The sequence below is a fragment of the Macaca thibetana genome, chromosome 9, assembly GCF_024542745.1.
Source record: "Macaca thibetana thibetana isolate TM-01 chromosome 9, ASM2454274v1, whole genome shotgun sequence".
Classification (NCBI taxonomy): domain Eukaryota; kingdom Metazoa; phylum Chordata; class Mammalia; order Primates; family Cercopithecidae; genus Macaca; species Macaca thibetana.
Window position 1 is genome coordinate 11162629 of NC_065586.1, and position 12516 is coordinate 11175144.

Below are 12516 nucleotides of genomic sequence, written 5' to 3' on the forward strand. Positions count from 1 at the left end.
GGGTCTCAGAGGCTGGAGCTGTGCTCACTCTGATGTCTTTGCCTCTTGCCACAAGGGGAGTTGTTTGTTGTCTTTACTCTATATACAGAGCGTAAATCCATCCATCCCGCTTTTACCCTCCAACCTCACAATTTGCTGGGGGTCCTTGACGCCTAGAACCCAGAAGTGTCACTTAAGCCTGCTGTGTGTGTCTCTCTCTCAAGGCCTCCAAAACCTCCAGTGTCCATGTGTCAAGTTCAGAGCTAGCAGGAGTCGAGATAACTAAATATTGTCAGCAGAGGGTGCAGACCTGCAAAGCCTCCATTAAAAATAGGGATCATGGAGTGGCTCCATCCAGTCACTTTCTGATTCACTGGAAGATGAAGAAATAATTTTGAAATTCAAAGTGGAGAGAGAGACTCACAGATTTGGAGGCAGTAATTAAATGCCATATGTTAGCACTAACACATTGAAAAGTTGTTAATTAATTCAGGCAGCCCCAAATCCAGGTGCAACTTTGACAGATTGTACACCCGGGTGTTAGCACAGACTTACAATTAGGGATTTTTTTTTTTTAATGAAGTTTCTATTCCCCTAACTTAAAAAAGTCACCCCATGTATTTAAAGTATTAACCCATTCTCATCGTATCATGGAAGGTAGACTTCAAATGGCTGCTGGTGTGGAACCCCTTTTGATTCTGTGGTCATCATTACTAATCGGCGGGGGGGGACCCCACCTGTCCAGCACTTCATGTGTAAAAGCATTTCCCTGCGTTTATTCAGTGTCGGTCATGGAAAGTGACTTTGCCCCTAGAGGGCAGGGACCTTTTTAAGTGTTTTTGTTTTGTTTTGTTTTGTTTTTGTTTTTTTAATTCCTTAAAGCACCTAGCAGAATACTGTGAACACAGTACATTTCATTTAAACAACTGACTTTCCTGTAGGTTGAAAAAATAAGTGAGATACTTAGTGCCCATGGATACTCAGGAAAAACTCACCAAGATGGTCATCAAAAGTTGATAAAAAGTTAAGTGAACTCAAAATAACCGTGTTCTTGTAGAATGTTTACAGAGCCGTTGGGGACCCTCAGAATGGGAATTTGGGGGGTGATTTGTATGACTAACTTGTCCCTGGAAAACCAAAAAAAATAACAACTCAGAAGAAAGCTGGGCATGCTCACTATTCCCCATTTTGCCTTTAAAGCAAACACAGCCCAACTGTTGAAACCACAGAGCAACATTGGCTGGTAAGAGATTCCCAAAGCCCAGCACTTCTGGGCACACGCACAAGCGCGCCCACACACCACACACACAGATGGAAGTTAACGTTTTGATAACATAGTGACGGAGGTTTCCATTTTTTTTCTTGGCTAATACTTGCTATTTTTAGAAGTGGGAGTTATCTTCCTTCTTGCTGCCTGGCTGAGTTGACCCTGAGTGATGGCTAGGAAGTCAGCATTTCTTCATGAGTAGTTTCCATTTTCTTCATATTCATCTTAGGAAAAAAATCATTTTTAAGCTTACCCAGGAGCTGCATGTTTAATTTACTGTGGCATCCCCCTGAAGCTCAAAACCTACAAATTGTTGTAGCTAAATACCATAATTATTGGTTTACCCGTGAAACCAAAGGACTTGGTGGGAATTTTTCATTTGCTTTTGTTTAGAAGAACTAAAACCAGATTGTTCAGGGTAAAAAGAAACATAACAGGAATTTTATTTTTACTCACAAAAATGCCAGCCATAGTTTGCTGGGGGTAGGAGTCTCAGAGATGAGAGGGAAGGAGTCCTGGTGATACTTCTCCCTATTCTACCCCCTTTCCATCTCATCTCTCCCCTTCCTGTCCGATCTCTCCCCTTCGCATTCACGGGAATGCCACATTTCCACGGGGCCTCCGCCACCAGAATCCTCACATGTTAGTGAGCACAGGCAGTGTAGACAGCCTGCAGCAGGTGGTATGGATGGCCTGCAGGTGAGCTCCTTGCCCAGGGTATCTGGTGTCTCTCTGGCTTCGTTGTTGGGCCTGTGCTGCCCATGACTGACCAGGCTTCACCAGTTCACAGCGGATCTGTGCTACTTTGCCTTCTCTGAAGGGAGGAAAAAGAACTTGAATTGGAAGTTTTCCATTGGCGTACAGGAGGTCAGGTCCTCAGCGGTCTCCTTCCCGGGAATTAGATCCCGGGGTGCCTGTTGCCCGTGTCTCCTCTGAGTCTGAACACAAGCAGTGGCTCAGGCCAGCGAATGCTTTCCTTGCTGAGCTCCTTCTCTGCACATGAGGCTGAAGATGGGACATGCCATCCTGAGGTCAGGCTGCTGTCCTCCATCCACCCAAACCAGGTCTCTACTACTCCACACTCCGCACCTTGCCTGGTTAGGACCTCGTTCTCTCCCACCTCCGGTCTCTCCAGACCCTTCGTCCAGCTTGAGTTCCACATCCCCCAGCGAGCCTTTCTCAAACACTTGGGTGCACAATTCACAGTTTACAAGTATCGTGGAATTGTGCTTTTCAACTTGTATTCTTTGATGCACTAGAGTTTCTGAGGTGTTGCAGGAGCTGTCAGTGGGGAGAGAGCTGGGTGGAAGGGATTCTGACCCCCCACTCACCGTCCCCGCCTCAGGAATCCCAGTCAGCCCAAGTATGACACGGGCCGCCTTCTCTCCATTTCTGGGAGAGAGGAGCGTTTAAGCCTTCATTCCACATATGACAAAACAGGAGGTCCTCAGAGGTCAGCCTGTTTTCCAAGGACACATATCAAACTAATGGCAGCACTGGACCTAGAACCTTGATCGCCTAATCACGGCCATTGTTCACTCCTTCAAGCCTCCTCTCCTCCTCTGAACTTGGAGGAGACACAGCAGGGGAAGGAATCCTGGGCTGGGAGGGGGACTCCAGGCTGTGGGCCAGGCTGGTCGCTCCCACACTGGACCTTGGGAGATCTTTTGGAGATAGACAGAAGCTCCCTTAGGTCTCTTCCTTCCGCTCTGGGATTCTATGAAGAGGAGCCTTTAGCTGTCTCCTCTAGGCCCTTGAGGGCTGTGCTGGCCCATGGAGCAATCATGTGTGGCTCTTTAATTAAAAGTACGTTTTAGAGAAGCACTTCCTCGATCACACCAGTCCCTTTAAGTGCTCAGCAGCCACACTGTGTCAGCAGCACTGCAGTAGAGGAACCCACCTGTTACCAGTACACCTGCCCCAGCCCCTTTGCAGCATAGATGCATGCTTTAGCATCCCGAAGGAACTGGCTCCAGTAAGTCTGGGATAACTGCTCATTGGTTAAATGAAAATGAGACACTTCCTGTCCGGGGGAGGCATAAAAGAGAAATAAAAGCCAATTAAATAGGAATGACAAAATGATAGTGAAGATTCAAAAGAAATGTTTATGCACAAGGGACTTAAGGCAGAGCCCTCCTCTAGGCCAGGACATCCTTCAGTCTGGTTGCAGCTGGCTAGATTTTTTTTTTTTCCTAAGAAATAGATTGAAATGAAACGATGGAAAAGAAGCAGGACTTTTCCCCATGGGTGTCTGTGATGTCCTAAAAAAAAAAAAAAAAAAAAAAAAAAAAGTCCCCTCTCCTAAAAAGGACTCCAAATGCTGTCTTGAAATCAGTTTTAACCTCGCCTTTCAGGCTGAAAGTAGTTCGCATGTCCTGAGCACAAGCATGGAGATTTCGAGGAAAGTCTCCCGGGTCCCGTGAGGTACAACGTGTCTTGTCTTCCCCACCATCAGGTGCCCGGGTTAGAATCTGCGTGTTATCCTCATGATACCCAAATGCACTTTCATTCCCCGAGAATCTTGCCTTCCGGTGGTTAGCGCAGTATTGTTTCCTTCTTGATCATTTGTGAAGGGCTGGAAGTTCAGGACTGTCCAAGGTGTTTCTCCAGCAGCAGCAGCGCCGTTCTCCTCTCTAGAATCGGCTTCCTGTTCAGCCGTAACTAAGCTGGCTGCTTAGAACTAGGTGCGGGGCCTGGTTGGCACTGTATCACCAATGTCGCAGGAAGGAGGTACTTTCCTAGCTCCCCAGAGCCGGGAGAATCTCTGATCTCTTATTCTTGTCTAGATCAGCAGGGATGAAGCTTTTTGAAACAGAAAAATGTTTTCTTCCCTCAAATGCTTTGTGCAAAGTTTCAGGCGCTGTTTCGCTCCAGCTGCCCCTGTTGTCTTTCCTCTCCTGGCCTTTCTCTGTCCCTGTCATTCAGGTTAAAAGAACATCTACAAAAAACCCAGAATGAAATCTGTATCCAGAAGTATCCCCAGGGAATGGTAGTGTTGAACAGTTATACAAGTACTTTGGAATTTTAGCACATTACCGTTAATTTCTGAATAGGAGAAAATAACAGTATTCCATGTCATATTAAAACATTTTGTTAGTAAGCACAAGCGCACGGGGGAATGGGTTCAGGAAGCGCCAGGTGGGAGGGAGTGGCAGGGTGGGCACATGGAGGGAGGAGGACGGCTGGACATCTGCAGAGTTGGCCTTGGGACACGTGCCTGGTCTCACATGGCTGGGGCCCGGTTTGATGGGGTAATGAAGCATTGATTACAAGAAAAAAAGATGAAATGGCCTTTGCTCATTCCTTACTTTTATCTCCTAGCTGTGGAAGATAGAAAATTGTTCATAGGAATGGTTTCGAAGAAATGTAATGAAAACGACATCAGGGTGATGTTCTCTCCATTTGGCCAGATAGAAGAATGCCGGATCCTCCGGGGACCCGATGGGCTGAGTCGAGGTGAGTGTGCTGTCTGGAAAGCCTCTCCCCTTCAGTGCTAATTGGAGCTCTGTGTCACAGTCGAGACAGATGTAGGCATCGCACACGGCAAGAGGTCACCCTGTAATACATTCCGTGTGACAAAGTTATCCAACCTGAACTTTTCACCATAGCTGAAATGATCACCTTTGATTTCTCCCATTCAGAAGGCCTTGGTGCCACCATATTAGCTCAAGTTATCACTGTCAGGTGTGCAGCCAACAGGCCGCCCTACTGCTAGGCATCCTTTTCAATCTCAAACCGAAGTGGATTTGGTGGGGGGAGGTGCAAGAAGGAGAGGTAGAAAATGAGAAAAGATATTTGTTGTGTTCCTCTTAGTCCTCGGGCTTCCTGCCTGTGCCTGAAAGAAATGTTAAGAGTACAGTGACACAAACCAGGAAAAAAGCGCGTCAGTGTTCACATGTAGTGCAGAGCAGATAGGGACGTAGGGTAACTGGGCCTGTCTTGGGGTATTAGAGTTTTATTTCAAAGAATAAAACTCCTGGAGTCCTGAGCCAGGGGAACTCTTTAAGTGACAGAAAAGTGACTTTACCCTGAAGACGATTGTAGGCTCTTCTTTGCCACTGTGATAGAAACAAAAGCTGTAGCTCAGAGCCTTGACAATAAGCCGGTATTTACCAAATAGTTAGAAATCACTGTTGTCTTTCCTGTTTGCCTCTCCCTTGACAATGCTGCACACCTCCTTCCTGAAAACACTCATAAAGGCTGATGCTGGAGGTTGACATTCATCTGACTGCAGTTCCCTGAATCAGTCCGAGGTGGAAATGTATATATACAATATGTTTTTTCACTTCTTTTTGCTCTGTCGCCAGGCCAGAGTGCAGTGGCGCAATCTCAGCTCACTGCAGCCTCCGCCTTCCGGGTTCGAGCTATTTCCCTGCCTCAGCCTCCCAAGGAGCTGGGACGACAGGCACACGCCACCACGCCAGGCTAATTTTTGTATTTTAGTAGACACGGGGTTTCACCACGTTGGCCAGGATGGTCTCCATCTCCTGACCTCGTGATCCACCCGCCTCGGCCTCCCAAAGTGCTGGGATTACAGGCATGAGCCACCGCGCCCAGCCTGCTTTTCACTTCTTACAAGAAATCCATATTTTTAGCAACATGGAGAGGTTTGCATTCTCTCATTACTGAAGTTACCAGTGCAGTTTCTGTGGGGCAAATGAGGAACTTGATTTCATTCTCAATCTCTGGCTCTGGGCCCGCACTGGCACCCCAAACCCCATGTTGAAAGAAAAGATTGGCTCATGAGGACGAAAGCACTAGTCTTCACCCTTCTCACTAGTTTAACCTGACTTCAGCACCACGTGAGGAAGAACATTTGCTCTTTTGATTTTTAGACATAAAGCTTAATGATGTCAGCTGGTAGAATGGAAGACCGACAGAACAAAAGTTCCCACCTACAGCCGCCTCCAGAGCGCCAGTATGGAGGTAGTCTACAGGAAAACTAGGAGGAGGTGGAACCACGCCAAGCTTTTGATTCATGTGTTTTCTTCTGAAGGTGGTTTAAAAAAAAAAAGAAAAAAGAAAAAAAAAGGTGGCATGGAAATCACAGTTTATGCATTCTCTAACAATTCTGAAATTTTGTTATGTAACACTCACTTAGAAGATGTGATTCTCTAAAAGCTGAACTAGTCTTTGTATTGAGTGTGATCCTGGAATAGCAGATCCAGTATCCGGGGCGCCTCTGCAGCTTTTCACCTGTGCCATCGTCAGGGGCAAGCAAAGCCATCCATCACTGTGGTAGACCGCATCACCTCTGGCTCCTCAACAGCCTCACCAGCGAAGGGATACTAGCATGTCCTCCTAGGGGCTCAAACCAGCCAACCTTCTGATCACACTTGGTGGTCCAATTCTTCATCATATGTATCTCCACTTAAGCAGACAAACCAGGAGATAGAATACCGTGGGAAAAGACAGTGTGGCTAAATTAAGAATAAAATATGTAGAAAGATGTGATCATATTTTTGTAATTCCTTTTCTGATGCCAATTTAGTCATTAGAATCCCTATTATCTCCTGTTGTTATTCTCAGTCACACTTCAGTGTTACCATTGGAATTTTCATTCTCCAGGATAGGGAGACACGGCACAAATTAAATTAATCATAATGAAATATATAATGGCTTAGGGGCCAATGACCTAAGTTCCAATCCCACAACTTCTACTGAAATGAAATAGAACTTTAGTCATTTTATTTTCTTACCTCTGTCCTGAGGTTTCCCCGTTTGTAAATGACAGCGGTAAATACACCTGCCCTGCTTCTCTTGCAGGGGGTCGTTCGTTACTGGTGTGGTGGCTTTTCGCCTGAGCATACCATCTGCATGGGTTAGTGGAGAGACCCCGGGTGAGCAGTATGTGTGCTTGATTTCTGCTCCCCCTCTGCTGGCCTGGCCGATCTAGGCATTGACTCTGGCGCACTTTCTCTGTCTGTCCACTGGGGACGGTAATGAACAGCATTGCTGCCTGCAGCGTTCAGAGCTCCTTGAGCATACATCAGTTATTTCTGCAGATCAGGTTTTAAAGCAGCCAGAACCTCCATGGGAAAGAGCAGGACACACAGTACTTAACAAGAGAACTTAGCTAATTTGATCTGCCATTCGGTTGATTAACCAGCACTTGACACCAGAAGCAGCCTGTTCCTGCAACAGGTGACGGGGAGCGCTCTCATCAATATTTTATGCAAATGCTGGCTCAGTGGAAAGAGGAGAAAACTTTTCCCTCCCCATCATTTTTTTTTTTTTTAAACAGCAGAAAAGTAATTTCTGGTGAACTGATGAGAATTCCCTATTGCAAAAAAAAAAAAAAAACTCATTTATAACCATTTATTCTGAGAATTAAAGACAGACAAGAGTACGTTTTTCAATTAGCAGGACCCAGGGACTCCTGGCTACAGGGGCCTGCTCCTGAATCAGTGTATTTGTTAAAAGCACAATTCACTTTCATGCTACCATTTTGCTTTCATTAAAGAATTGCAGTTTTCAATCAAATAGGAATAAGTGTCTCCCATTAGTGGCACTGCAGATAAAGGGCATTCAGCATTTCTGTTCTCAGTGTCTATTGCTGGCTCAGCTGTTCAAAAATAAATAAAAATTAAGTGTAACCAAAGCTTGGCTGCTCTGCCCAGTACCTTCCAACACAAAACCAGGGTATACCCTCTTCTGTGAGAAGCTTTAAAATCAAACTCTTGGATCGTGGTGAAGGAGAGGTGCAGCTGAGCGGTTCACTTTTCTTTCGCTGCTTTTGCCCAGTTCACCTAGGAGGATGAAGACAAAGGAGGCAGCGAGTCTAGCTGGCTCTTGCGGATTTCTGATATCTTTTCTTCCTGCCCCATCAGTAGTTTCAGGTCCTCTCTAAAAGGCGTTACACTGAGGTTTCACCAGACTGGCTGACCCAGTACCCCCGCCGTGTCAGAGGGGCACACTGCCCTGACCCACAGCTGTGCCCATCAAGCCATGCTATACTTCCGGTTAGAATCACTGCCTTTTTTTTTTAAGTCGTGATCTACCTTTTGGCAAGAAAAAAATATATTTTTAAAATCCCATCTTACTCACCGGCCCCAGCCCGTGTTCCAGGGCAGATCCCCTCAAGAAGTTGTCACAACTGTCCACGTGGAAAGCACCTAACACCTGCCAAGCACCTGGAGCCTCTCGAAGATCCGAGGACTCTTCCTGGCTCGAGGCAGCGTGGCCGTATCTCAGTATGCGTTTCTCCCTTTGGGGAAGTAACCCATTCCGCCATCCTCTCTAACTTGGAAAACACTGAGATGCTTTCAAGCAACGTTAGGATGCTCAGCACCTTCTGCAGCGGCTGCTCAGCCTCTCCAGGCCTGCTGTAGAGCCTTCATGGAGGAGAGGAGCAGGATGCCATGGGCCCACGTGTGGCAATTCACATGAGGTGTTTGCTCTCAGAAGCAGAGCCTGAAGTTTCTAAGCCAAATGTACTTAAGCGACAGCATCACCCTAGCATGTTGATTTCCTAAAATACACACGCTCTCACTTACCCACAATCCCACAGTCAGCCTGGGCTATTTAGGTACAGGGTTTTGTGCACTGTGGCAGTTGAATATCTGTAACCCAGAGACAGTAAAGGAGTTTATTTCATTCCCCCCCCTACCCCCCACAAACTGTAGGCAAATCTTCACTGCCATTTAAGGTAACTTTCTGCTTGTTTAAGAATATTCCAGCTGTGTTTATGGTGTTCCAACATTCCCCTGCCAAAACCCTTGACAAATGAATTGGCAATATTTTCAGGGATGTTGGCAAGTACAGACTGGATTTAGCTATTAAATCCTCATTTGTTTTTGTCATATCTGATCAGAATACAGGGATGGGCTTTTGACTATTACAACATGTACACAGTGCTTGGGAGGCTGACGCAGGAGGACCACTTGAGCCTGGGAGTTCAAGACCCGCCTGGGCAAACACAGCGAGATGCTGTCTCAAAACAACAACAACCATGTACACAGAAATGAGTCCGTTTTCACACATTTTAGCTCTGCCCACACAGTACCTAAACATTCAGATGTGTAGGAACTTTGGCGACATGGCCCCCTTGACTCCTGACTGCATTTGCCATCTTGTTCCAAATACAGACTTCCTATCTTATCTCAGGGATGAGGTTTTGCCGGCTCTGAAGTAGGTCCTAGTCTGTACCCAGCCTCGCATGCCATAAATGAGTGGTGTCTCTGTGCCAGTTTTAAATAAAGTAACCCACCATCAGGGATGGCGCATCAGAGTACTAATTCTTAGGCCCCAATATTATATTGATAGCGTATGTTTAATGTTGCCACTGCTAAAAAGATACAAGGAAGATTGGCTGCATTAAGATCTTTCTTTGGTTGACTAGGGACTTCTAAAGAAGTTTTCCATAGGTTAAAATCTCCTTCGTCCTACACAAGTTAAGTTATACTTCTTTCACTTCAAGTATAGTGGGCGCTACACGTACTCTTTCAAAGAAGTAACAAAAGCAAAAGGCACTGGCATTGTTCATGCTTTTAAAAGTGCCTGTACTTTTTCTTTTTTTTTTTTTTTTTTTTTGGTGCAGAGCAAGAATTCATCTAGTTCTGAATTCTCTTGCAGCTGAGGAAAAAAAAGGTGGAACACCTGAGTTAAGATATCCTTTCAATTGAAATGACAAGTGTAATAGATGTGTTCCAAAATCTTCTCTGTGACAGGGCTACGTGCTTTCCTTAGATCTTGTCTGTAGGAGGAAATTACTTTGAGAAACCTTTCCCCAGTCAATCATTTATCTGTTTTAGCAGCAAGAAAGTAACCTCACTGAAATGAGAGGAATGCAGCTCCTTTCATTTCTGTTAGCAACCCCTAACATTCTGAAAGTAGAGATAATAAATAATTGCAAAGGTAAAATTGCAGGTTGGCCACATTTACAGTTGGATTTTTTTGCTACTATATACGTGGAGGTTTTCAGACAGTAATATACATGTTGTCTTACCAAAACTCCCTCCCCACCCAAAAAAGAAAGAAGTATGGCTTCATTATTTTGATACATGTGTATTTTTCCCCCAGCCTTGTTTTTCCGGCATTTTGGTCAGTAGCCAGAGAGCTGATTGCTGAGACCTGACATTGACCAGTCTAGAAGAGTTAAGGGCTGATCCTACAGGATCGGAGCATTTGTCCTGTAAAGACCCAGTGAACACCACTGCACCCAGAAGCTCATTTTTAGTAGAAAGGGGATAGTTACAACCCAAGTTATTTCTGTCCAACGGAAAGCCTTCTGGTTGGCTTGAGAGGAAAAGCCAGCAGCCAGTCTTAATGGTAGGGATTTATGTGATGCTGTGTTAGTATAAACCCATACATTGGAGGCCTAATCCTAAAGCCACCTGTGTGTTTTTAGTGATGTTGAAATGAAAACTAAAATCTATCCATAGGACTTACCGAGACCTCCTGTTTTAGAGAAATGGCAATGGTTAACAAGCTACCATTGCAAGAAATAGTTGACTCTGAAGTTGCTTGACTTCATCCAGAGTGACACAGAGTGACATTTTTCAACAGGCACTCCCACTTTATAAATGACACCGTGATTTTTTTCTCAAGTAATTGAACACAGCACACAATGCAGAACTTGACAGAAACCCCTAAGGAGACAGCTTCTCTCTTACTGCACCACTGCCAATAGAATTAAAAGGTTAAAGAAGTCCTCAGATGTGTCAGACCATTTTTTTGGGTGGGATAAGGATTGTATCATTGGAAGCATCAGTCAGGCTTTTAATTGCATGGTTGTTAGAGGAAAGGGCAATGATTTGAGTTTATAGAAACAGAATTGTATTGTTCTATTGGTAATACTTCTGAGGCCTGATTATTGCTGTATCTTTCTCACTAAGTTACTTTAAAAAGTTATGCATATATGAAATTGTGGCAAATGCATAAACTGTGCCTTATTGATTTTTGTTGACATTTTACATGTTTCTTACGCATTTTTACCCTCCATTTGGAAACTGTCAGCTTGGCACATGGTACTGGATAATAAGAGCAAATGAAGTGAATGCAGCAATCTTCCTGACTATTAAAAGCAGAATTAGCCCAGCCTCCGCTTGGTTTCAAATCTATCTCCAGTAGATGATTTGCCTTTTCCTCCATTGTAGTTTCAAGACAAGAAGTGGAAAAATAAAAATCTCTTAGTGTTATTTCCTCTGTTAATAATGCCAGGGATGATGAAAATGCTTCTGAAGAGATGTTACTTGGAAACAGATGGTAAATTTGGATCATCTCAGAGCTCAGCATCAGTATGGAAGCCAGTGGAGGTCCTGTCCTCTGTCCCACACTTACATCATCTAGCTGCCTTAGAGAAGGCCACCAAATTGCTTTTATTGATGACAAAAGCTACAGTCAGTCTTAGTACAGCTAGAGTGTTCAGATAGTGAGCTTCATCTGCTGCCGTGCTGTCAGAGAACCACGAGACAGCACGGCATTCACCGTGAGGTGGACTTCATTCCGGCTTCTTCAAGCCAGCTTAGCCAGGAGGCGAAAGTGAGATGAGTTTCTCATGTACTCCGAGTTTTTGTGTATTAAAAATTATAGCATGATGCAAAAAAAAAAAAATGCATTGACTTATTTTCATGACTGGATGTCGTTGTGCTTTGGGGATAACAGGCAGGCATTGCTTTCTCTTATTGCTGTTTGATTAAAAGGTGCCACTACAGTATTGACTTGATAATCTCACCAGGTACTCGTGCAGAGCAAAAGAAGAAACTATATTTTATGGCTCACAAATTGATTTACATAAACCAAACAATCTGCTGGTTGTTTGAATGCAGAATGTTCTATTTTGCTTATTGGCCACAGGGGCAACAATCTCGCATTGTTGATGCCAGAATTCTGCTTTTCATGCATTCACTCTGAAATGACAATAGACTTCAGCCTCTCAGTGTTTAGATCTGCTTCATTTGGAAATCTTTTAAGTAGTAATAATAATGTTTTGAGGAAATTGAGTGGAACACTGAATTATTCTCTGATACCTAAGTTCAAACTGTGCAAGGCTGAAGAAGCTGAAAATCAATGCACTTTTAAAGTCATTAGAGATCATAAGTGAAATAAGTCTGTTGCTTTAGCTAACCTTTTAGTGTGCTGTGGTTTTATTATAAAATCAGCCTGAATCTGCATTAATTTCACAGTCTTTTTCTCTAAGAAGCCCAAGGGTGCATGATGAATAAAATGTAAATTTGAGAAGGCACTGTTTTTATTAGTGAAAAGGGCAATGAGCCATGTAGTTGAAGCAGTGACCTGCATGGTGGCCAAGGCTGGTACAAGAACAGGCA

General features: G+C 44.5%; 1 protein-coding gene across 18 annotated transcripts in view; it reads left to right on the top strand.

Annotated features, from left to right (window-relative positions):
- Positions 1 to 12516, top strand: part of CELF2 (CUGBP Elav-like family member 2) — an 866203-nt gene that overhangs the window by 782958 nt on the left and 70729 nt on the right. For all 18 annotated transcript variants that reach the window (XM_050802681.1, XM_050802670.1, XM_050802671.1 and 15 more), the window contains one exon: positions 4568 to 4702. In XM_050802681.1, coding sequence (XP_050658638.1) covers positions 4568 to 4702 — 135 coding nt within the window. The remainder of the gene's footprint in view (positions 1 to 4567; positions 4703 to 12516) is intronic.